Below are 26,749 nucleotides of genomic sequence, written 5' to 3'. Positions count from 1 at the left end.
CTATGTGCGTGTGTGTGTATTTTTAACATGTGGGTTCTTGGGGGCACAAACAGCATCTGAACTCACAAGAATGTAAGGATGTAAAACAAGTATATTTATGCAGATATGTATATCTAAATGTAATGCACATTAGTCAAGGCCAGTTCATACGATGGAAGCACATTTTGGTAGCATTGTGTAGTTAATTGGCCACCCAACAATTTTTTATATTATTTTTTTACTCATGGTGCAGAAAGAAGAAAAATCAGAAAGAAAAATGCAAAAACAGTTTTTTGCTCTAGCAGAATTGAAAAGTTTTAAAACTAAACCAACCACCAACCCCAACAATGATTTACAAATGTGGGAGGGGGAAAAAATCTCTCCCTCCAGAGAAACACACACAGATACTAACTCAAGCATGGGGGGCAGGGGAACAAATGAAAACACACAAGCACTCAGAGATAAATCTCACAAATAGAGAGCAACTCAAGTATGTGAGGCAGGGGGAGAGAAACCATGGCGTGAAAGAGAGAGCATGCACAAAATCATGTGTCAGGGTGGGGGAGAGAAACCACACACACACACACACACACACACTCAGAGAGAGAGAGCAACAAGCAAAAAGAGGAGGAAATCTCAGAGAGAGAGAGAGAGAGAGAGAGAGAATTTAACAGAGAGCAACTCAAGCATTTGGTGGGGTGGAGGAGAGAAACCACACACATATACTCGGAGAGAGAGAGAGAGCTCACAGAAGAACTTGGAGTGGGTGGCTGGGTGAGTGAGAGGGAATCATACGTACAGAAAACGTTCTTATTTTGACATAGCAGCCCAGATTTCTCGCTCTCTCCATTGAAGATCCGGGGGATCACATGGCCAGGACTGTGGAAGCAAAGCCAATAGACTCTTAGTTCCACAAAAACAGGGAGCAGGGGCCACTGCTGGCTAAGGAAAGGAAGGTTCCCTTTCGACTACACCCTTGGAAGTGAGGAGGATCTGTGAAACTTTAAATTATCAACTTTAAAATGCATCTTCAGGTGGTAGCAGCAGCTGGCTCTTGGGCTGTTGGACGGGAGACAAACAGGACTACTAAGGCACGGTTTCCAGGTGCTTGTTATTTTTTCCCCTGTGCCAGTGCCACCCTCCACCATGTTTGCCCCCGCCCTGTGCTGCCTTAGACCTGGGGCCAGGAGAAGTGCTGGAACCATGTTCCGACTCAACTACACAGCACAGCCTGAATGGCTGGGCAAAAGCGGCCATCTGCTTGGCAGCCTTCTCACCTGGCCTGGTCTGGCGTTGCTGCCGCCACCGTATGCCGAGCCTGGCTTGGCGCATGAAAATGCCCAGCCATTGCTAGCGCGAATTCTGCCAGTGGATCATCTTTCTCAGAATTTGCCCCACCCAGGCCTGCAGAGGACCAGACATCCACCCGGACATCCGGCCAAAGGGCACCCCTGCCAACTGTGGTCTTGTTGATTCCCTACAAAGCAGGTGGGAGGATTTAAAGCACAGCATTGGTAATGTGGAGAGGGGAAGAAGTGAGCCTTCCCAGTCTTCGCTTAAGTGGACTACCCAAATCATGAAGCTGCTGCTGCTGTTCTCTTGCGGTAGGACAAGATGTCCAACCAGAACCACTTTTGCGAGCAAGTTTTTAAAAGGAGTTGGGAGCTGAAGAAGAGTGTTCATGCTTACTTTAACTAAATAAACAAGTATTGGTAGTGCATAAAGAGGTGGTGGCACAGACAAAATGTGGCCCTGTATTCTGGTGGGCTTCTGCATGCTCATGGCGCACAAACGTGCTTATTGTATGTTCTGCTGTTGGCAGACCACATTATCATCTGAACTAGCCCTCTATAAAACGTTGTACATGCCGATTTCAGCTGATTAGGTGCATGCTGCAGATGAGCTGACGCTGATGCAGTGTTATCTGAACTTCTGAGGAAACTCATAGCCCAGTGACCAGGTTAGAGTGTGACCAGTGTCAGCTATATGTGTGGTTGCAGTGTTTTCACTGAAAGTGTAATTAGTAAGTGATCCTTGCTTTAATAATTCGGGGCCTCCTGTTTCAGTTGATGTGCTGAAATGCAAAGTCAGGATGCCTTGTGTTAACTTTCTTAGACCACCAAAAGGTACAGTAGAGCAAAGGATGTAGCCGAATAAGAGATAGGAGTATTTCCTTTAGGTCTTTCTTTCTTTTTTGAAAGTCCATTGTATAAATTGTGGTTTCTGTGAGATCTAGTACAGTCATTGTATAGTCTGCTATCATTAAAAAAATCTCTGATAAAGCAGGGAGAACTTCAGTGACAGATTGTTTAGAAGCTAAATTGAATTCCAGAGTGTCAAGAGGATTAGCTGGCTGAGTGATTGTTCTTCTTCTCATGTTCCTCTGGCCTACAGGAGGCTGAGAAAATGCAACAGCTTGATTATTTAGCAAAAATGCAAATCACCAACCCCCTTGAAAAGTACCAGGCTCATTTGCCACAGTATATTGCTCTCCTAATGAAGGCAATTTGAATTCTGTGTTTCTCAAAAGAGATGAACAACTTCTTGGAGTGCTCCATATAACCTTAATATATTGTTGTTGCTGTTTTCATAAATCTCTTTGGAGTTACTCATGCTTCTAAAGCATTTGAATTAATTCCCCAACAACCGGAGCAATAAAGTTTTGTGGGGAAACAAAACTTAAGCGGAAAGAAAAACCCTGACATGTCTTCCAGGTAGCACTTTATTTGGTTTCTGGCTGTCCCATCTTTATGGTTCTGGATAAGTAACAGTTGGAAAACAAACAATCCCACCCATTAACCATCCAGAGACTTCTGCTCAGCCTCACATCTGTAGAAAGCCATTCCACAGAAAAGTTCTGAACAGTAGTACTAGGACAAGTAGTGCTTTCAAATAGTATTTATAGCATATATAGAGAGCAGTTCAGGGGAGGGGAAAAACAAACAAACCCTGTTCCTCATGCACCTAGGGATGGGTGTCCCAGTCTGTTGGGAGGGGGAACAGATGATGTGCTCATGGCATGCATATGTCCTTTTTGCATGTGCTTGAGTCAAGCCAGTTGGACAAGTTTCATCTAAGCTTGTGTATCTGTAGTTCAGCTTGTTCCAGGTGTTTGGAGAAAGGGGAAATAAAGACAGTTGTACCTCTGTAATTAGGCATAAAAACAAAATGGGCTTTTAAAAGAGTATATGTGGTGTTAACAAAATGATCTAAACTTCTAAAGAGTTCACCTTGGTTTGTAGTTGGTAGGTGATGACAAGTGATCACTATCTGCTGTAAGGTATTCCCCCTAGGGGATGGGGCCATAACTCAATGGTAGAGAGTCTGCTTGCATGCGGAAGGTTCCAGGTTCACACCCTGGCACCTCCAGGTTGGGCTGTGAGAGTCTCTTGCCCCAAAACTTGGAAAGATGCTGCCATTTAGTGTAGACAATACTGAGCTAAGATGGACCAATGGGCTGATGGTATAAAGTAGCTTCCTATGTTCCTAATATGAGCCAACACCCTTACTGTGTGGGAAGTCAGTTCATCTAAATTGCCACTCAATATGCAACCCTAGAATTTGGAATGGGATACAATTCAAGTAGTGCTTCCTGGTTCTGTGGGTGGTCTGAATCCTATCTTCAGCATTACTTCCTTTCTGTTTTGTTATTGGACACAGACTGTGATACTATTTTGAGACCAGGAAAATAGCCCTGTTGTTGGTGCCTGGAAAACCAGTCTTTTGACGCTCCATTTACATTAGTAGTTGCCTAGTTTGACATTCCATACTTCCCTCTAATTTTTAGCAATTCTTATCAACAATTTATTTTTCCTCCTCAATTCTCCTTTTCCCTTTTTTGTCCCTATAGGGTGTTACAGGTGCTATTGATGTGGCTCACCTATATTGTTGTTTGCCCGCATTACCTGATCTTTGTAACTTTTTAAATAGAGTATTAAAAAGCCAAGACGTTGAAACCCTAGTTAGTACTGCACACACTAAACAAAAGGTCAGACGAAAGGAAAGTGGATATTTTGCTATATTTAATTATCAAGAGCAATAATCAGTAATATTTTAAATCAGAAACTTAACAATGAAAGGATAAATTGTGCCAGGGTTCAGGAAATGCACACCTCTACTCATCGGTGGTGAGTGCCAAATGAAGGCAGATGAGTGCAGTGAAATGCAGCCCCCTCCCCCCATCACAGCTTCAGTCCTTGTGCTGTCGTCCAAACTGCGGGATTGGTGGGGGGCAGATCAACAGCAGCTCAATGCATTCCTATGTGATGGCAGCATTCCTTTTTAAAAATTGTTGCTGCCAACATGTGTGAGTTACTGAGTTGCCATTTTAGAGCATCTCAAAGGCAGAGGATAATGGAGGGCATAGAAGAATGAGATGGAGGGAGATGAAGAGAGGAGAAATAGATGGGAAATGGAGGAGAAAGAGGGAGAGGATGGTGGATGGTGGAGGAGGGCGGAGGAGAAAGATGTGGTGGGGAAGAGGCAGAGGGGGCCATTGACTATAGGAGAGAGAGAGAGGCTACCCCTACCTGGCAGCAAGGTGAGAGTGGCAAAAATATGGGTGGACCAAAGTGGAGTGGGAAGGAGAAGGCATGGGGCCCAGATCTGACTCTGCTGCTCTTTATGAACTCGAAAGGAGGGATGGTGGTGGACAGTCAGAGGCAATGAAAGAGTCCCAGCAAAGCTGGACTGAGCAGGAGAAAAAGGCAGCTGTAGTCATGAGTCCAGAGGGGCAAGCAAGGAGAGTACCCTGAAGATATAAGCTAGTTTCTTGCAACTCCTTATTGGGAGGGGTTAAGAGATGGGTTTCTAGGTGCAGGGGCATACAGAAGGAGTGTTTTTACCTTAATTGTGCACTTTCTCTTTAGGATCCAGTCTTTCCCAATGTGTGTGCACATGTGCACACACACAGAGAGACACAATCTGGTTTATTTAAAATAGCTTTCATCCCTGTGTTGTCAGGGGTGTTTGCTCATTCTGTGTGGATTTAGGAATTATGCACAATGTGGCATTTAGACTGAGAGAAGTCACACTAATAAATCATCTATGGGAGAAGGATCTTTTGCTCATCGTAAGCTCAATGGGGGGGGCAGATGTATACTTGCATTTTTATTTGTGCATGTGTATATATAAACATGCATGCATACACAACTGATCAGAGGATTGTAACATGATTGCTTTAAAGCTTGGGGACGGGGTGTCTTGTTTGGAACAGATCCACTGAAAAAATATCACCTAAATTACAGTGCAATCTTATGTGTATCAGCAAAAAAGTAAATCCTATTCAATTCATTTGGGCTTACTCCCAGGTAAACTGGTATGTTTGTGTTTATACAGTGTGGCAGGCTGGTGTAACTTCTTCCCAACAGCATGTATGTACCAGCATAGCTTGAGGAACGATTTGAATAGGAAATGTTTTGTCTGGCTGGTGAAACAAGTCAACATTTCTTGACCCCTGAATTATAGAGAAAAGATGGGAGGATATATAATATATTTGTGTGTATGTGTGTATCTCCAAGCGCGTTATATCAAAATGTAATGATTACCACCAGTATTATCATATTATATACCTATTTTAAACTGAGCTCCTAGAATCAGATCTCCAGTGGATATCTTCATTTCAGATATATTACCTCTCTTTGACGATGTCATTTAATCTCAATATAGCAAGTTTCTCCTCTAGACTCATATAGAGATGTACTTCATCGAGTTTAACCCATTTGCTCTGTAAATCATCAAATCCAGCTAATCTGATTTAATCAAGGATTAAATTAGATGGAATGAATCAACATTAGGGATGTGAAGACAGCTAGGAAGGTTACAGATCAGTATATTTTACTATAGGCAAATCCTTGTATGTAAACATCCCGGGGAAGGACAATTTCTGTGCATTGTCAAACTGGCATAAGACACAGGGCATGAAAGCTAATCGCCTCTCTCCTCTAGCATTCTCACACATTAGTAGCTGAGGGACAAATGGTTTCTTGTGGAGAGAACCTCTTATAGACCAACATGAATATCCTCCTCAATGTGTTTGTTTTTAATATGCAGCTCATGTCTCTAGCAGAAATGGAATAAAATCAAGGTTAATTCTCTGAGTTTCAGGACAGAATTATGTCTTTTTCAGGCTCATGACTAAGGTGTCATTTTAAATAATATGAGGAATTTATAGATTCTTTGCCTCAGTTCCGTTGGAATGAAGAATTGGAGCAAATACTGTTGTAGAAAACTTGTGCTGAGCTGAATATTTCCATATGCATACAAATGTATGCAAATGTGTAAATAGCTGTCTGTCTGTAATCCCCTTTGCATCAGTTTTCCTGATCTGAGAAGTTACTGAAATGACGTGGATTATTTACAGTAAGATGAAGTAATTCTCCCTGAACAAGGCTTGCCAGTTTCCAAGTGTGATAGAAACGCAGGGTTCATGTTAAGTATCCTTGAAATCTATTCAGTGCACAGGCTGAGCTCAGTCATTTTTCTCATTTGAATGGTGTGCTGGCAGCCAAGGGAAATTTATGAAAAACCCCAACCTCTGCTGAACTATAGAGATCAGCTTCTAGTAAATTTCACATTGCTGCCAGTTCAGTTGACACACTGGACCCAAGCTGTGCTGCAGGAACCTGAACCAGTGGAATCTTGGAAATGAATCTCCTGGGGGGACCAAGTGTCTCAACTGTGAATATATCATGTGTGGCATGTAGACATAACGAAAGAGGACTTCAGGCTAAAGATGCTCTAAAGTACAGCATTCACATTCTTGGTATTTGATACAGCAGTGATGCAAATCGGCTGGTGAGTTTGGATGGAATCAATCAAGCTTTGCTCCTCTACAAGCAATTTCCACATTCATTTTGATAGTACACAGACTTCACAGGAACAGTGCTTGATATCTGTTAAAAGACAAATGTATGTCATTAATGGCTTTTGAAGAATTTTCCTGACTGTTATCTGCTTCCTTTTAAACTCCATTTATTCAAAATGTTTCCTAAAAGACCCCCCCACACACTGTATAGATAATGACCATAATTTAGTTGTTATGGAATCTGAGGACTTGCAGATGTACGGCATTTCTAAGAGTGCACTCACAAGCCCACCCCTGTGCCGATGCAGTATGAAACTCTGCTCCCTTGCTTTGCACACCAGTGTTCCATGTCAAGGAGAGAATCTATCCATGAGTACAGGAGAACCTTGTTACTTGTGTGGGTTCTGTTCCTTGCCTACTACCGTGAGTAATGGGACCACAAGTAAGAAGGCATTAGGACTATGAGGAAAGGCGGGGTTAGGTTCCATGGTGTAGGGAAAAATCATAAAAAGCCCCCAAACTTCCCCAAACTTACTGTGGTTTGCTCTATGGGTCCCCTGTGTGCCCAGGCATACCCCGCAAAGGACGAAATGGCCCTCCAAACTTCAAAAAAATTGTGGGGGAATGTCTATTCTTTTTTCCCCAGAAAATGAGCCACAAAATGGCTCCTCCTGTCCCCTCCTCTCTCCTCAAGACAAAATGGTGACCGAAAGTTACCTCCATGGTCACTTCTGGCCTTCTAGGAACCACGGATATGTGGGTTTTAACCCATTAGTATCCACGGATACTGGAAACAGTTGTCTATTAGACACACATGGAACCGTGAATAGTGGCTCTACGAATAACAAGGTTCTCCTGTACAGCATTTGTCCTTATAGATAAATGCTATAACCATGGAGAGTAGGAGGTGGTGTTTCAAAGCATGTCAGGGCGGGCCTTGCACACATGCTCTCCGGGATGTTGTATGCAAGTACAGTATCCATGGTTTCTGTAACAACTGAACAGGGCTTCTGTCTTCCTTGTTCCTTTTGCCTGTCTTCTATTTGGTGAAGTTTCAGACAATCAGATTCTGTTAGTTAGTTAATTAATTAGATACTGTTTTAATAGTTTTTAACATTGTTTTAAATTATTGTAATATTTTAACCTTTTTATTTTGTTTTGTTTGTATTGTTTTATTGTAAACCACCCAGAGACATAAATTTTGGGGGGTATACAAATATGTCAAATAAATAAATACGCTTCATTTTTATTTTATTCTTTTTTTAAAAATTCCAAAATAAAACTTTTTAATAGTTACCACTTTTTAATAGTTGCCAGTGGCCTACTTTCATGAGCAAAGCAGCATATAAAGAGAAAATGCGTGAACTAATGCAGAACAATTTCAGACGGAAGGAAGATTTGATTTGTAACATTGAAGCAGCTACCATATGACAGTTTGCATGTATGAATCAGATGCAACAGAAGAAGAAGAAATTAATTCAGTATAATTTATCTTCTTTAAAGCATTTGGAAGAAGATAGCCAAACTTTAATGTGATACAAAACATGCTATGCATAATATGCACATAAATATAATATTCACGATTTGCAGAAGACCCTACAGAAACAATGCAAGGCTGCCTCTAAAAACATTGCTGTCAGTTATTAAGCCAGGACATTGGAAGTAATGTATGGGTGGGTTCACACATAGCACAGCAGCTGAGGTTTGTGCAAGCGCCTGCAGCCCTGGGAACACATACTTTCCCTCCCATCCCCACATGCATGTCTACTTCCTTATTCTACAATATGCCGAGATTGGTTGTGATGTCTGAACCCACCAATCTTGGCAGAGCCTAACCTACTAGCTTCAGGGAGCTCAACATCTGTAACTTGCTTTGGATCTCAGTTGCAGATGTCGGATTCCCTGCAGCAAGTAGTTTAGACTGTGTTGAGTAGTTGAGCCATTTTTGGAAGGGTGGTATATAAATCAAATAAATAAATAATACTTTAGGATATGGTGAGACATATTCTAACCTACAAAGGAGGAAGCCTGCATGGAGGGATGGGTAGGGAAATACATGCTCCAGGGACTGCAGGAGACTTTTCGAACCTCAGATGCTGTTGTGTGAACCCATATTTTCCCATAGGTGTGGTGGTCTTCAGTAATGACAGAATAACCTGCGACTTTCCAATAGTGTAATAGTGATCAGCATCAAGTGAGCTGAGATTACAGACCAGTTTGTACTTTTGATAAATCATGAATTTATCAATCAGGCATTCAAGCCAAATCTGCATGCTTTCCTCTTTCCTCCTTCCTCCTTCCCTCATACACTGGACATTCTGCCTTGTTAAAACCACAGCTCAGGTGAGTGGCTCATGCCAAACTGTGGTTTGGCATCTTGGATGGCCCCAGAACCATGCTTTAACCAGCTAGTGTGTAAATACCATGGCTTCACACTGGAGCCGAGGATGTAAAGGGAGGTAAATAACTATCCTGTGAATACATTTTTTCCCTCTAATTTTTACTGGCTTTTGAAGATCCCCTGCTAACTGGGCAAAGAGGAACCTTTTACCGTGGTGATTCTCTTTATTTAGCAGGGGAAGAATAACTGGCCCTATCCACTCCCAGCACAGTACCTCCAGTGACTGTTGCTGGTGTCTATCTTGCATTTCTTTTTAGAATGTGAGCCCTTTGGGGACAGGGATCCATCTTATTTATTTATTATTTCTCTGTGTAAACCGCCCTGAGCCATTTTTGGAAGGGTGGTATAGAAATTGAATTATTAATAATAAATAAATAAATAATAATCATTAGAAGAGGCATTTTCCAAGGGGACTCACTATCCCCTCTGTTGTTTGTAATTGCCATGACCCCACTTTCACAAATACTAAACAAAACAGGCCTCAGATACCAAACATCTAAAACATCCAGTAAAATCAACCATCTGCTGTACATGGACGATCTGAAGTTGTATGGAAAGTCCCAGTCAGAAATCGAATCACTGCTAAGCACTGTCCGTATATTCAGTAGCGATATAGCAATGGAGTTTGGACTAGACAGGTGTGCTGCATTAATAATGAACAGAGGGAAAATAAGAAAAACAGAAGGAATAGAACTGCCCAGTGGAAGCAACATCAAGAACCTGGAAGAGAAAGAACATTACAAATACTTGGGCATTCTCCAGGCTGATAACATTGCACACACTGAAGTTAAAAGAAAAATTGGAAGTGAATACATCAGGAGAGTTAGAAAAATCCTCAAGTCCAAACTCAATGGCGGGAACAACATACAAGCCATAAACACCTGGGCTATACCTGTTATCAGATACACTGCAGGAATAATAGACTGGACCCAGGCAGAGCTAGAGATGCTGGATCGTAAGACCAGGAAAATCATGACCATCAGTCATGCTCTGCACCCCCGCAGTGATGTAGATAGGCTATACCTCCCTCGCAGCTCAGGTGGAAGAGGAATGCTGCAAGTCCATCAAACAGTAGAGGAGGAGAAAAGAGGCCTTGAAGAATATATAAAGGACAGTGAAGAAGATGCACTTCAAATGGTCAATAACAAGAAACTATTCAACACCAATGAAAGAAAGCAGGCCTACAAGAAAGAACAAGTCAAGAACCGAGCAGAAAAATGGAAAAAATAAGCCCCTGCATGGTCAATATTTGCACAATATGTGGAAAATCAGACATCACCAAGACCTGGCAATGGCTTAAGAATGGCAACTTGAAGAAAGAAACAGAGGGTTTAATACTGGCTGCACAAGAACAGGCACTAAGAACAAATGCAATAAGAGCAAAAGTTGAAAAGTCAACAACAAACAGCAAGTGCCGCCTTTGTAAAGAAGCAGATGAAACAGTGGACCACCTAATCAGCTGTTGTAAAAAGATCGCACAGACTGACTACAAACAAAGGCATGACAAGGTAGCAGGGACGATAGATACACTGGAACATCTGCAAAAAATAAAAGCTACCTTTAGCCAAACATTGGTGGGACCATAAAATTGAAAAAGTGGTAGAAAATGAAGATGTAAAAATATTATGGGACTTCTGACTACAAACAGACAAACATCTGCCACACAATACACCAGATATAACTGTAGTCGAGAAGAAAGAAAAACAAGTGAAAATAATCGACATAGCAATACAAGGGGATAGCAGAATAGAAGAAAAAGAAATAGAAAAAAAATCACCAAATACAAAGCTCTACAAATTGAAATTGAAAGGCTGTGGCAGAAAAAGACCCAAAAATCCCAGTGGTAATTGGCGCCCTGGGTGCAGTTCCAAAAGACCTTGAAGAACACCTCAACACCATAGGGGCCACAGAAATCACCATCAGCCAATTACAAAAAGCAGCTTTACTGGGAACAGCCTATATCCTGCGACAATATCTATAACAACTGACAATAAAATTCAGCCATCCCAGGTCCTTGGGAAGGACTTGATGTCTGGATAAAACAAACCAGTCAATAACACCTGTCTGACTGTGTAAACAAGAAATAATAAATAAACAATAATAATAAATAAATGAGGTGGGTGTCCATGGGTAATACTTTAAGATCTGGGGGGAGGGGTCTGAATTCCAGGGTAAGAACTCTTGATTTAGATAATGAAATAGTTCTGAGACAGTTTTCCAGGAGAAAACAGAGTTCCTATACTTGCGACTTGTGCATGGCTTGCTTTGTGTACCCTACTAAACAGAGCATGGTTTGTTTGGTCATGTGAACTGGCCTGGTGTCTTCTTTCAACCAAGCTTGTTGGTCAAACTGAATTGCTTAGCTTTACAGAGTTTTGGAGGTTGACAGGGCCACAGACAAGTAAAAGAGACTTGACTTGCATATATACCTGACATGTATATTCACTTAGATCAGGGGTTCTTAACCTGGGTCCATGGGATAGGACTGGATTGTACTGAATTTAATTCACTTCCTTGTAATCCCAAATAAGTGAAGTCACCCAATGGCACAGTGTTGGAATGACTTGACTAGCAAGACAGAGATTGCCCGTTTGAATTCCCGCTGGTATTTCCCAGAATATAGGAAACATATCAGGCAGCAGTGATATAGGAAGATGCTGAAAGGGATCAGCTCATACTGTGTGGGAAGAGGCAATGGTAAACCCCTCCTGTACTCTGCCAAAGACAACCACAGGCCTCTGTTGTCGCCAGGAGTCAACATCGACTTGAAGGAACACTTTACCTTTTTTTATCTAAGCCCAAATAGACTTCTTGAGACTAACTATGCTGTGAATACATTTTCCCCTCTAATTTTTACTGGCTTATAAAGATATATAAATGGGGTGGGGGTCCATGGGTAATATTTCAAGATCTGGGGGGAGGGGTCTGAATTCCAGGGTAAGAACTCCTGATTTAGGAGTAATGAAATAGTTTTGAGACAGTCCTCCAGGAGCAAACAGACTCACTATACTTGTGACTTGTCAATTCAATTTCTGTTGAAATTCTCCTTGACTGACTTTCTCATCATTGTGAACACTCAATCAATTTAGTCTGGACTCATATATGCTCTGAGATATAACTTGAAAGAGTGACCTTGAACTCTGCTAGATAAAAATGGCTCTTTGAAAAAATGTTTCATAAAATAAACCTGAGCTGAAAAACAAAAATAATGCTTCAGCTATTTAGATTCTTGAATGCATTCTTTTAAAAGTATATTGCTAAATGTAGCCATTAACCATAGTCAGTGAAAAGATGAAAACCTGCCCCTCAACTCTGTTACAAGTTATGGGAGCATTAAAACTGACAAGATAATGTGTTATTGTTAGGCTTTTGTAAGCACTTTTCAGCTTTTCTGTAATTTTTTAAAGTAAAATATCTGCGCTTGTGTGTGCCTTTTTAAAAAAGTAGCTGTTAACAGTAAGCACAAGTAGAGCTTTGGGAACAGGTATAACAGTACTCAGTTTTTATTTACTGTTGCTGTTTAGCATGTGATATGGTGTTTTTAAAATTATGTTCCTCCTTCAGGGTTTGTTTTTTAAATCGCTTAAACCGAATTTGGGTCCACTCAATTTAAATTGCTGAAACCAAATTTGGGGAATTCCAGACTGTCAAATATATGAACAAGTATGTGGGGTCAAGCAGCAAAGAGTAATCACCCTTTAACGTGGCCAAAATAATCAGTTTAGAATACTGGTGCCTTTTGGCAGGCCATGATCTGCAAACCAGCCTGTGCTTGTCATTTTCACTTAAGATAGGGCCAACAGAGAGTGGCTGGCTTCAAACGTCATGCAAAGTGGAAGTGTCCTCTCGTAATGCTTCTGTTTTTTGTCCAATTCATGGAGATATGCACATATTAGAGAGATGTGCACTCATCCTGTGCACTCCTCTGTCATAATCGGTCACCTCATCAAGTGGAGGATGAGGATATCAGAAACTTTACCTTTAGTCACCTCCTTAGCCCCTCTAGGCCAGAACAGTCTAACTTTAAAAAGTTAGACAGTAATTTTTACTGTCTAGCATTCTCAGGGTGGAGAGCCGGGTTTCTCTCGGGCTACTGTCTCGAGGTGGAGAGCTGGTCTAGCAGTAGCGGGCATGTATTGTCACCATTGCCAAGCAGGATTCACTTGGTTTTCATTTGGGTGGATGACTACAGATGTGAGCATTTCCTGCTGTAAGATATTTATTTATTTATTTATTTTTATTTTTGCATTTATATACCGCCTTTCATTAAAAAGATATTCCCCTTAGGGAATAGGGCTTTAGCTCAGTGGTAGGACATCTGCTCGTGTGCAGGTCTCAGATTCAGTCTCTGGCATCTCCAAGTAGGGCTGGGAAAGACTCCTACCTGAAATGTTGGGAAAGTTGCTGCTAGTTAGTGCAGACAATACTGAACTAGATGGACCAATGGTCTGACTCAGTATAAGGCAGCTTCCTATATTCCTATGTCTGTTTTGACTAGCAGTGGCTCCCCAGGATCCTAGGGCTCCATAAGGGGGAGCTGTGAGGAATTATACATACAAAACACATTCTCCACCACTGAGCTAAGGGCCCCTTCAGGCATTGCAGACTACTTCAGAAGCATTCAAGCTTGTATATTTGAGATAACCACTATTCTTCTACCAGGAAAGAGTGAATTTAGTTATCCCTCCGGAAATACAGTTGACAAAATTATGGAGTACATTAAATAAATTGTAGGTTGTCCACTCCAAGGAAACCCACCAGAAGTGTCTCTGGTCAAGCAAGGCACGGGTTTCAAAGGGAGCTGTTGCTGGCAAAAAGCTGGCACAAACAAGGGCGTAGCAAGGGGAGAGGGGGCCCAGGTTCACCTCTCTTCATGGCGGCCCCTCATAGTGGGGGAGATAATGAAGAAAATAGGGAGGGGTGGAGCAAGGGGGCCCTCAGGAGCCGGGGGCCCTGGGTTCTTTGAACCCATCCACTTAATTATAGCTACACCTCTGGGCACAAACTAAAGCCAGCAAGAGGAGCCTTGCCTGTTTCTGGATACAGCCCTGCTCTAGAGGAACCACCTGATCCAGCCTCCTCCTCCTCCTCCTCAGTACATCCATTTAGAGGAAGGCCCTGCATGTGCATAATGTCTTCTGGGCTGGAGCTCAGCCCTGGGGATTCAGACAATGAAGGGAATTTTAAGAAAGCACTCAGGAGAACACTGGGTGCACATTGCTTCCAGAATTCTCTGCAGGCATGACCAACTCCAGCTGTTCTGGCTCTAGAGGATCTGGATGACTGTCTTTTGTGATTGAGGATCCAGGATGGTGGATTGAGATTTGGAATCCAGGCCAGCTGTCGAGTTCCTGCTCCAATAGGATATCCTCCAGGTTGGAGCCTGTGTCAGGTAAACCCTGACACAGTGTTTCTAAACTGTGTAGAAAATAACCAAATACACTGATTTTAAAAATCAAAATTTATTGAAGAGTTCATAAAAGCATGGACATGTATGACTATCCTAACACACAACATCAGAAGTAAGATTACCAAGAAGCCAGTCCATGAGCATTTTAAGAGGCTTGGTCGTGTCTGTTCTGAATAAGATCCACTTTGGTAGTGGTATGGACTGGGAAATAGCAGGACAAAAATTTATCAGGAAGTTTGATTATATTGGACAAGAGTTATATAGAGATTAATGTTTCCTCTCACTCTGTAAGGATTGTGTTGATATATTTTAACCCCAGTACATTTTTAAGAATCATAGAAGGACCTCATTTGCATGTAAAGTAACCGGAGGTTGCCGAAGCCGTGGTTAATTTTTCAAATCATGAATTGCATTGCAGATGTTCTTTTAAAAAATCTTTCCTTTTTTGAGGTGATGATCCTTTCTCTAAAAATAGCCAATTAACAGTGTGGTTAAGTAGATCAGTCTGCACCCAGGTGAGTGGGAGAACTAGATGGTGAGGATAAGGAGATACACATGAACCTTCCTTTCCCAGTAATGGTCTGAGCGCTGCAGGTTTCATATGTCCTTTGTGCATACACCAAGGATGAAGAAGAGAGTACTTGTGCTCTATTAAGCCCCAGTACCAATTCCTTGCCTGTGACTTTTCTCACCCATAGTAAGATACCATGGAAAACCTTCTGAGAGCCTCCTTACATTATAATTGGACACCACCGTGTCAAAGTTTACCATCAAGATATGATGTGACCATCAGATTAATTGTTTATACGGAGCTCTGTTTTTATTAACAGACTAGTATTTTTAAGCCCGTTATGATAACGGGCGCTAGCTTTCTATCCCGTCTTTTCTGTCTCTCTCTCTCTTTCTGTCTCTTCCCCCCACCCTTGTCCCCTCTCTCTTTTTGTTTTTTGTTTTGTTGTTGTTCTCTGTTTTTGTTCTTCCTTATTTTGCTTTTACTTTTTTGGGGGGGTGGTGGTGGATGAATAACGGCCAAAATGGCCCATGAGAAGGTGGCCGCCCCCGCCTATCGCCCTCCCGCGCACCCAGCTGCCGGAGCCCACCTTACCCGCTCCAGCCCGAAGGAGAAGAGAGGAACTCGGAAACAGAGCTATTCTCTGTGTTAAGCTGCTGCCCATACTGTCGCAATGGACGCAATAGGCGTCCTTTGCGTCCATAGTGGCAGTTTGAGCAGTGACTTAGCACAGAGAGGAGCTCTGCTCGTGAGCTCCTCTCTTTTCTCTCGGGCTGGAGCGGGTAAGGTGGTCTTCGGCAGCTGGGTGGGCGGGAGGGCGATAGGCGGGGGCGGCGACCTTCTCATGGGCCATTTTGGCCCTTAATCTTTTTGGGGGGGGAGCGGGGAAGGTGATTTTGGGCAGCTGGGAGGGCGGGTGAGCAGGCGGCGGCGGCGGCGGCTGTGAGCGGGCGGGGGCCTCGTTGGCGGCTTCGCCGCCACCTCGCCCAGCTTCCCTGTCCCCCGTCTCGGTCTTCCCCCGCCACCATTGCCCTCGCCTTTTTCAGGGCGGCCGCTTCTGGTTGCCTCAGCCTCCTCTCGCCGTGCCGCAGCTCATGGCCGAGGTGGCGGCTCCGCCGCCGCCTCGGCCACTTTCCCCCGCCGCCACACACCGGCTAATGGCCGCCCGTGGCTGTGGGACACTGGTGTCTGAGGTCCTGTGTCCCTTGGGCTCTTCTGGGCCTGCGCTTCGCACAGGCCCAGAACAGCCCAGGGAGGCAGGGACGCAGATCCCCAACGTTCCAAAGCCATGGCCACTCACTTAGCCTTTTATTATATAGGATTAGTTGTCTCTTTGGATCTTCTTCCATGGAATTGTAGTCAGTCTGGTTAATTTACTCTTTGCCTCCCTGCATTCTCTATCAAATCAGTTAAAAAATTGCAATATACCATGATGTGCAGATATAGGTCTAGCTAGAGAAGGCTTTCAATACTCTACTAAATGTTGCTAATTCCTTGATCTTCCAGGCAACATTGGCTCAATACCACCAATGGTTGACTTGTCAAAAGTTTGAACATATGCTCTTTTACTTTGGAAGACCATCTAAACCTTCTCATTCCCTGGACAGTTCTATCCAGAGAATGGGGATTCCATAGTAGCATGAATCATTCCCATTGTGAAAAATTGAATTAATCTGAATTTACCCTTGAAATGGATAAATGAGGAATGTTCTTACTCTTGTGATAGCTTTTTCTTTTCACTGTGGACTTGAAATGTGATTTGACATTTTATTTATCTTAAAAATGCATATCCCATCATTCCATGCAGGATGCTAAAAGTGGCTAACAAGTATCAAATTAAAAACAGACTCCTATACAGTAGTGTAGACTGTATAGACTCCTATACGATAACAGTTAATTTTATCCCCTCTGTCTTGATATGTTATCTGGCTCTGACTTGTATTTGTGTTGCACTCTGTGTTGGATCCAGATTTGAACACTTTTTGTGGAATGAGACATTCCCACCCCCGTCCTCTGTGCTGCTGTAGAACCCAACCCCGACGTAAAAAGAAATAAATCTTGAGGATCAAGAGTCCCTGGGGAATAGTTTGTGATATGCCAATGAAGGTGGAAATAGCAGAAATTGTACCCTTGTGCAAAGCTTAAACAAGATCCAGCCCTCTGTTTGTATGCTTGCTTTCTGTTTGAATGCTTGTTCGTCCTTATGTTATGGTTTGAACATGTTTTTCTGTGAGCAACTTTGGGAAATCCCATATGGGGCTTGAAGATGGGATAAAATAAAGGAAGAAGGGGGAGAGGAAAGAGGCCGGTGTGGGAGAGGGGAGGGAGAAGGCATGGGACTGGTGCTTTTGGCAAGAGAAGCTCTGTGTGTGTGGTATGGGAACATTGAGTTCCAGCCTTATTTCCTCAAACATTTAAAATATGTCAGTTCATTCTAGGAGATACTTAGCAAAGTGTGATGGCACCAAGGGAGGAGGCAGAGGTGAGGGCAGCACTCCCACAGTGTGGCATATCCAGTCAGTCTGTTTCACAGTAGGACACAGACTCTAATGGGAGTGGATGTCTTCGGCCTGGGAGACTTTTGGCCTTCCGTGGGAGTGGGGTGCTTGGAATCGGAGGCTCTGCATATGGTGAGTCTGACTGCTGTAGAAATAGGTAGGGCAGGAAGAATAAATGAGACATGTTGTAGGTGGGTGGAAATAATAGGCTATTCATCATAAAGGATGTACATATGTTGGGAATGAATGGGAAAAAGCTTGTAAACGTATGTATTAAATTATGTTATGCTGCAGTATGCTTATGTTAATGCAGAAGCATCAACTATGTTACGCTTGCATCCTCAACATTTATTTCATAAAGGTAAACGAGGTCTCAACCATTTTACCCTTCGGTATGACTTTCTTCTAAATATCACACTTTTCTACAATAATCTTACAAAGAAAATTTACTCTCAAATGCAAAAAAAACCCCCTTGAATAAGCCTCTGAAGAATATTTATATATTTAAAATAATAATAATAATAACTGGATATCATGAACTTTCAAAAACAATTTCTTTTTGCTTACGCACATTAAAAGTTAACATTATAAGGGGCTTTGTAGATTCCATTGGAAGCCTTTCAATCCTATACAAAGGCCTCAAAAAGTGGGGTGTAGGCTGCACATGGAATATTGCCCGGGTCTGATATAAAGTTATTTAAATAGTGCTTTGTGTCAAATACAGTGAAAGTATTGTTATTCTGAAACTTTCCTTTTTCCCCCCTTTCCAATTAGGAAATGATTTGTTTCTAGTTGCAGTTCATGAACTGGGTCATGCCCTTGGTCTGGAGCATTCGAATGACCCAACTGCCATCATGGCTCCATTTTACCAGTACATGGAAACCGACAACTTCAAACTACCTAATGATGATTTACAGGGAATCCAAAAGATATATGGTATGTGTGTGCGTGTGCTGTTTTCTTTTAAAGGACCAAAACATTCCATATAAAATCATACAGGGTGAATTGCTTCCAGATGTATGCACTGATCCAGCATTTTGCATAGCATGCATTTCGGTGAAGGTGGATAATCTGCAGGTGTATTCCTTTTTGCATGCAAATATACTCCTTTAATTTAAATGAACTGGGCAACCGACACATGCAAAATCTCCATGGGTACACTAGAGTTCTGGATGGTAGCAGATGCCTAAATAAATGCAATCATTAACTTATAATTTGGGGTCAGTGGAACTTTATATTGCAAGGATTGTGTTTGCATGGAAACAAAAATAACTTCTTTTTTTGTCATTGCTAACTATCCCTTTCCTCAAAGGGGCTTTGATCTCATGCTGTGATCAAGCCAAGGACTTTGACAAAGCACCATATTTAGTGAGCTCCAGTTCACAGAATGAATTGAAATACACACTTAGCGGGAATTGTGTTCTTAAATGTTTAACCAAATAGTAAGAGATATTTTCATGGAGATTCTAAACCGCTGTTAAAATATTAAGAAATGTAAGTATGAGCCGTGATAAAATTGCCTCCATAACGTTCAGAAGCAATCACTCATCTCACTGAAGGAGTGCATTAATTCTCAATAGCAGTTAGACTTTGAGGTTTCCGCTGTTGAGCTAAATGCAATAAGCTGTCTTCAAAGCTGCTTTCCAGGGGTGGTCTTATGACTAAGCAGAGTGAAGTTTTGAGTTGTTGAACAAGGCATGGTTACAACAGGCAGTAAATACTCTGCCCTTGTGAGTGCTGATTCATGTTTCTTAGATGTGCTGACTGCTGAGGAAAAGGCAAGGGTAAAGTTGCCTAATGGCCAGACTGGAAAGCCACCCAGCAGGATTGGTGGCCTCCACTATTACCACTGTCTGCACAGACTTGCTTATGCATTTCTCCACATAGTCCCAGAGCATTGGAACCATCTCCCCATGGGCAGGATGTTGGGAATTCTCTCTGGTAAGAGAAACCCTTTTTCATTATAGCAGAGTGTACAGAGGCACAACACAGCAGAATTTGTTTAGGCATGAGTGTATGCTGAGAGTAAAATAACTTGGAACCAGTTCATAGTTTCAAATCAATATAAGGAGTATTTATTATAGAACTCCATTCTAGATAGTAAAGTGAAGAGACAGGATCTCTAATCTATCTATCTAGCTGGATGCAGATGGATTCTGCATCTCTGCACACATGGTGCAGGGAGAGAGGAGCTTGCATGTTGCAAGGGAGAAGGAAGAGAAGGGAAGGGAAGGAAGTAGGAAGTGGCTGGAAGGAAGGAAGTCCCTAAGAATAGCAGTCTACATATCAAGGGATAGTGTCAGAGCAGTAGAGAAGAGATGACCAACCCCCTAGCCCTCTGACTCACTAGTCTGTCCTCCTGTGTCATTAAGACAAGAGACAGCATATGGTCCTTCACTTCCAACACAGGACACTAGCCATCGCTCTACAAGAACCTGCTGCCTTACTTACCGGAAAAGAAAAATCTGGTCTTAATTCCATCCCTTTTGCTTGGCTTTTGTGCTATGTAGCTCCTTTTGTACTTCTCCTGCTTCAGTCCTTCCTTCTCTTTTATTCATTGTTCTCCTTCATCGTTTTGCTTCTTGTCCCTCTTCTGCCTCATCCTCATTTATCCTGCTTCTGTTTTTATTTATTTATTTAATTTATTGTTGCATTTATATACCGCCTTTCGTTAAAAGACAACCCCAAGGCGGTTTACAAAAGTTAAAACATACAATAAAAAGACAATAAAAATATTAAGCTAAAAAAATAAAAACAAATTTAAAATCTATAAAATACAAGCATAAAAACAATACAACAGATAAAAACACACAGAAGCAGCAGTAAAAACGATTATGTAAAAGCCTGGATAAAAAGCCAAGTTTTAACAAACTTTCTAAAAGCCGTGATGGAGTCTGAGGAATGAATGGCCACTGGGAGAGCATTCCAAAGTCTGGGGGCAGCAACAGAGAAGGCCCTGTCCCGAGTGCACAACAGCCGGGCCTCCCTCATTGTCAGCACCCGGAGCAGGGCCCCCTCAGATGTCCTCGTCAAGTGGGCAGCAACCCTTGGGAGCAGGCAGTCCCTCAAATACCCCAGGCCCAAACCATTAAGGGCTTTAAAGGTCAAAACCAGCACCTTGAATTAGACCCAGAAACGAACTGGCAGCCAGTGCAGCTCTTTCAGAATGGGGGTGATGTGCTCCCAATGGGCAGCTCCAGATAAAACCCTAGCTGCCGTGTCTTGCACTAGCTGCAGTTTCCGGATATTCTTCAAGGGCAGCCCCACGTAGAGCGCGTAACAGTAATCCAGCTGCGACGTGACTAAGGCATGGGTAACCATGGCCAGATCTGCCTTCTCGAGAAAGGGACGCAGCTGGCGCACTAGCCAAAGCCGTGCAAAGGCATCCCTGGCCACTGCCTCCACCTGAGCTTCCAAAAGCAGAGCCGGGTCCAGTAGTACCCCCAAGCTGCGTACTTGCTTTAATTATTTTTCCTTCTGACCATTCATTTCTTCATTCTGCCTGCCTCCAGCTTGACTATATCTTCCTCCTTTCCTGTCCAGTAACTACTCAGTATTTTCCTTCATCCGTTCTCTTTTGTTTCTGCCTTTCGTCTCTGATTCTTTCTCTTCCATTCTTCCTTTCCATTAACTCCCTTACCTTTTCTCTCTATCACATTCCTTCTCTTTCCTTGGCCCCATTCTTGGACATATCTTTCTCTTCCTCTTCCTTTAGACTTGTCTCACATCCACTAATTCATAATTTCCCTTCCAGTCATGCATCCATTGTTCTTGTCACCTGTCCATTCTCTCTCCTCCTCCAATAAATGTATGCAGTACTATTTCCCTGTTTAAATATGAAATGTCTCGATCTTGTTATCTTCCTAGAGCCAAACAAGTAACATTTTTAACAATGTTGGGACCACCTCTAGATCAGAGAAGGCTGGTTCCAGTTATCCTGTACACCATGCAGAAGTGTAAAAGAGGGGGTGAGCCCACTGTTCCTCCCCATGTGCCAGTCAGCTTTGCAGTATCATGGGGAGGAGGGAGATGCTTTCAATCTTGTTACTTTGATGTAGCATTTCAGTCGCGTGTGTGGGTGGCTTAGGTGAACTGCACTTCTAGGCAATTATGTGAATATGAGCAGCATGCCAGAAGGTGAGTAGGACATATACTATTGCTCCTCCTCACATGGTGAGCAGGACTCCAGACTGACCCAGAAAGAGATCTTGTACAGGAAGCATTAGGACTTGTAGTTTAAGTGACAGAAGTGATGTGCTCTTTCAAGTCTTGGGATTTCTTAATTCCTCTTCAGCCTTTCCTATGCATAGGCAGGAGGAGCTAACAGGATATTACATTAAACTGGCAGCAGAAGCATGTGATACATAATCAGGGCATGTTAGTAGTGGGAATCAGTTGATAGGATTTACAGGCCTTAGAATGCATAAAAATGCTAACAGTAGATCCTCTGGACAGAGAACTGTGTCTAAAGGTCTAAATTTATTATCACTATTATACACACATAAAGACACAAAATAAGCAGTCAGCATTGTAAGGAACTTAAATTTCAACAATTTGTGTGTCTGATGAAAAGGAGGACCATTCCAAATGGTGTGAATTAACACTTAGATTCTTCCTGTGCAGAGAATTAGGGACTCCATTAAAGCTAGAACACTCTGTCCAGGCCACCTTGCAGGTCATTTTTCATTTGGCACTTGATGCTGTTACTGAAGAGGAGGAACTTTTCAGGAGGTGCAAGTTGACATCTACCTCTCTCCTGGACAAAGCTCAAGAGATAACATTATCACCACACTTGAGACAGAGGGGTGTGTGTGTGTTAGGGATGTGCATGGAATTGCAGCAGGGAGGCTTGAAGGTGGCTCGGGTCTCCCTTTAAGAGCTTTTAAAGGGTCTCCCTTTAAGAGAAACACGGATGCCGGCAGGGGGAAAGTGGCGGGAAGGGTAAGTGCACCCTTCCCGCCGCTTTCCCCCTGCCGGCATCCGTGTTTCTCAATGTCTGTCGGGGCGGCAGCGTACCTCCCTGCTGCCCCGTTGCCCTTGTCTTCTGGATATGACCAGAAGTCCAGCACAGGCGCACGTATGTCATGCATGCACACTTGCCCGTGACTTCTGGTCATATCCAGAAGATGAGGGCAATGGGGCAGCAGGGAGGTACACTGCCACCTCGATGGGCATTGAGAAACACGGATGGCGGCAGGGGGGAAGCGGCAGGAAGGGTAAATGCACCTCCCACCGCTCTTAAAGGGAGACCCCCGCCACCTCTGAACCAGTTCCATGCACATCGTGTGTGTGTGTGTGAGAGAGAGAGAGAGAGAGAGAGAGAGAGAGAGAGAGAGAGAGGGAGACAGACTCCCAGGGACAGAACTATTACAATATTTTAAGTCATTTTGAACTTATGGGATAAATTAGGGTCAAAATAGACAAACATCAGAAGCTAATAAGTTTTACACACACAAACAAGGCCATAATTGGCAGGAGAGAAGGAGGCACATGTTACAAGCAGTGTTCCCTCTAAGACATGCACATTTGCATGCGCTTACAAGTTTTTTTTATGTCCGCTCAGTTAATTTTAGATCCTGCTCAGGTTGACGCAGGAAGGCCCCATTCCGAATGCATGTGTGCACACACTGCCTTGATCCTGCCACCCAGAACAAAACTCATTCTGCACACAAATGGAAAAAAAATTGAGAGAACACTGGTTACCAGTGTGTATCAGGTCCATAGAAATTATACTTGGGCACTGACTCTGTTTAATCTTAAACTTAAATCATCCATTAAGACCACTCCTTTAAATTTTGCACAGTAGTGTGCTCTCTTCCTTCTCTTTTCTTATTCCTGTTGTTTAACTTTTAGAATGCAAGCTGCTTGGGGGACATTCTTATTTTATCTCTTGGAAATTGCCATGGACACTTTTAATTTCTATGTACATTGATGAAGGCAAAGAACTGGGTGTAGGAAATAATGTGTGTTGGTTTGAGGTAATACAGTAGCAGTAAGTTAGATGCTCCTATATTGCAAGTGCTATCATACCCAGGCTTTTTCACAAAGGAAATTAAATAGTTGGGTTTCTCCTGTGTGGTTAACTAGAAGGCGGTGTTTCCCATGACCTCATGAATTGCTAGTCTAGACAGAAGGGCTAGACAAGGTTATTTTGCCTTTACACTAAATACCAGTTTCTAGCAGCTGTAAGCTAGACTTTGAAGAGTTTTATTGCCCATGGGAAGCTAAGCATGACATCACTAGCAAACAGCATGTGAAAACTTTAGCTTGGATTTAGCATTTTTCAACCAGATATTGTCAGCTGCAAGCAACTTCCTCTGCTGTCAGTGATAAAATCAAAAGTGAGAATTGAGTTAATGTTTAGATTAAATATCACTCAGATAAAGGGCCGTCTTTAACTTTTTTTGTTACTTATTGTGCATGTAAAGTGTCTTTGAGCTGTGGACTAAATCAGAAACTTATGAAAATGCTTGGGGTGGTTTTTGTAGTAAAGTGTTTAGTCAATACACATTTCTAGTTAGGTTAAGCTTAGTTCTGGCAAAGATCTGAGGAACTGATCAAGCTGTGTCTGGGCAGTATTCAGATTGCAAGTGACTGCTAACATTATTGTTCCATACAAAAGCAAACCCTGCACATAGAAAACTAGACATCAAGAGAAAGGGCCCTGGTCTAGTCTTTTCCACAGCATGCTTTGTTTTCATAAGGTGTGTTTAAGAACATATGACCAGTCACCTGCTTCTAGAAAGCGCACTAGCGGGGAAAACCGTTTCCCTCAATTGTTCGTGATTCCCTACAACTGATATTCAGATACATCCTGCCTCTGAGCCTGAAACTTTTATTTAGCGGTAATAGCCATTGATAGACCTATCATGCATGAATCTATCTCATCCTTTTCTAAAACCAGTAGTGAGTGTCACAGATTGTGGCAATAAATTCTGGAAGTTAATAATGTGCTTTATTTGGTCTGACTTTAGTCTATTGCCAATCAAATTCAATGATAACCTCAAATTCAAGTTGAGGTGGGGACATGCACACCCCCATGCATGCCCCCACCTCAAGTTTGAAGTGTTATTGTCTAGGCCAGGGGTAAACAGCCTTGGCTGTCCAGCTGTTGAACTACATTTCCCATCATCTCAAAGCACAATAAACTGTGGTTTATTGTGCATAGCCTGATCTAGACACAAGCTTGCCACCTCATCTACTGTTATGTTGGCCTAAAATTCAAGCTTTTATTAGACTCTAGAAATTCAGGATCATTTAGATACAATTGTAGTTCTCTTTAGTAAACTATTGTTCAGTGTTGCTGCTGCTGCTGTTCAGTGCCGCTATTCACTGCTGTTTGAACGTTTTAGAAATCAGCCACCAACTCAGAAAGTTCTAAAGGCCTCAAGGAGATCTGGTCTTGTGGTAGCAAGCATCAGTTGTCCCGTTTGCTAAGCAGAGTCTGTCCTGGTTTGTATTTGAATGGAAGACTGCATGTGTGATCACTGTAAGATGTGCTCCTCAGGGGATGGGCCCGCTTGAGAAGAGCATCTGCATACTAGCATGGAGAAAGTTCCAAGTTCCCTCCCTGGAATGTCCAGAAAGGATTGAGAGAGACTTCTGCCTGCAACCTTGGAAAAGCCAATGCCAGTCTGTGTAGACAATAATGACCAGTGGTCTGACTCAGTATAAGGCAGCTTCCTGTGTTCCTATATACAGTGGTCCCTCTACTTACGAAATTAATCCGTTCCAAATGCACATTTGTAAGTCAAAAAATTTGTAAGTCGAAAAGCGGTTTCCCATAGGAATGCATTGGGAACGGATTAATGCGTTCCGGAGCCTAGAAAAAAGACCCAGACCCCCAGTAAGGCTTGCAAACTGCACAGGAACATTTCTTTTCAAGAATAAACAGGCAGTAAACAGGCAGGCAAGTCAAGGAAACCGCATGTAAAATTTGTAAGTCGAGGAAACCCCATCTAAAAATTTGTAAGTCGAGGAAACCCCATCTAAAAATTTGTAAGTTGAAAAAACCGCATCTAAAACCGGATCTAAAACTGCCGTTTGTAACTCGAAAAATACTTATGTCGAGTAGTTTGTAAGTCGAGGGACCACTGTATCTGGTTATCGGCCAGCATCCCAACTAATGCTGCTCTTTCACAAGGCTGTTGAGCTAAGTTTGCGCTTGTGTTCCAGACTACTGTTGTGCTAACAGAAATGTGTGTTTCTATATTACCCCATACAAAAAAGTCCCTTGGCAGTTCACAATAGGATTACTTTTGCTGCTTTGGTTTACATCATCATAATATTCAATTCATTAATTTGCTGCTGTTTTTTAAAGGTCCGCCTGACAAAATCCCACCACCAACAAGACCTCTGCCAACAGTGCCCCCACATCGTTCTGTCCCTCCAGCAGATCCACGGAAGAATGACAGGCAGCCTAAACCTCCTCGAGTGCCCACAGGAGACAAGCCTTCCTACCCTGGAGCCAAACCCAACATCTGTGATGGAAACTTTAACACTCTAGCCATTCTCCGCCGGGAAATGTTTGTCTTCAAGGTAGGAGGCAGCTCTTTTATTGTTAGATCAAGTGACTACATCTCTGCTTTTTTTGCAAGCCAGCTTTCGTTCATCAGCCTTCTACTTCTGAGCTTTTAAAGTCCAAGAAAGAAACTAGAAAATAACTATTTAAATGGCTAACAGAGGAAAGGCTGGAATCTTCTATTTTGGGGGATGAATTAATGTCAGCAGAAAGTTTCAATGCTTCAGAATGTAATGGTAAGTAAATGCTGAATGTTTTGTAGAGATAAAAAGGCATAATGCAGGACATGTATAGAAGCTAATTGGAATGATTTTGTTGGGAACTTGGCCACTTCCAGGCTATTGCTGTTATTTTGTTTTCTTTACAAGGGCCCTATAATTTAACTTGATAATTAGATCAGTCCCATATAAAGGCTGTTTGTCATTGTGTAGTGGTTGCCTTGGTATGTTTTTGAAAGGAGGCCTGTTACGGGAGACCCTTCACAGGTGTTAAGAGTTTTTATTGATATTGTTGTTTGGTTCAGTTGTCATTTTGTTTGGTGATGCATGCATAGAGCACACATCCTTTGGAGTACAGAGCCAATTTCTGATTAATCAAAGCAAAGACATTTGTTAGAACACAATA

At 42.5% G+C, this 26,749-nt stretch overlaps 1 protein-coding gene across 7 annotated transcripts in view; it reads left to right on the top strand.

Moving 5' to 3' along the window:
- Nucleotides 1-26,749, top strand: part of MMP16 (matrix metallopeptidase 16) — a 350,260-nt gene that overhangs the window by 201,556 nt on the left and 121,955 nt on the right. For all 7 annotated transcript variants that reach the window (XR_008306306.1, XM_053246794.1, XM_053246793.1 and 4 more), the window contains 2 exons: nt 18,379-18,540; nt 25,925-26,142. Coding sequence is in view for 6 of the 7 variants with exons in the window: in XM_053246794.1 (XP_053102769.1) it covers nt 18,379-18,540; nt 25,925-26,142 (380 nt within the window). In the remaining variant the exon portion in view is untranslated. The remainder of the gene's footprint in view (nt 1-18,378; nt 18,541-25,924; nt 26,143-26,749) is intronic.

This window comes from Hemicordylus capensis, chromosome 4 (assembly GCF_027244095.1).
Source record: "Hemicordylus capensis ecotype Gifberg chromosome 4, rHemCap1.1.pri, whole genome shotgun sequence".
Classification (NCBI taxonomy): domain Eukaryota; kingdom Metazoa; phylum Chordata; class Lepidosauria; order Squamata; family Cordylidae; genus Hemicordylus; species Hemicordylus capensis.
The sequence above is the reverse complement of the archived record's forward strand: the minus strand, read 5'-3'. Positions and strand labels throughout refer to the sequence as shown.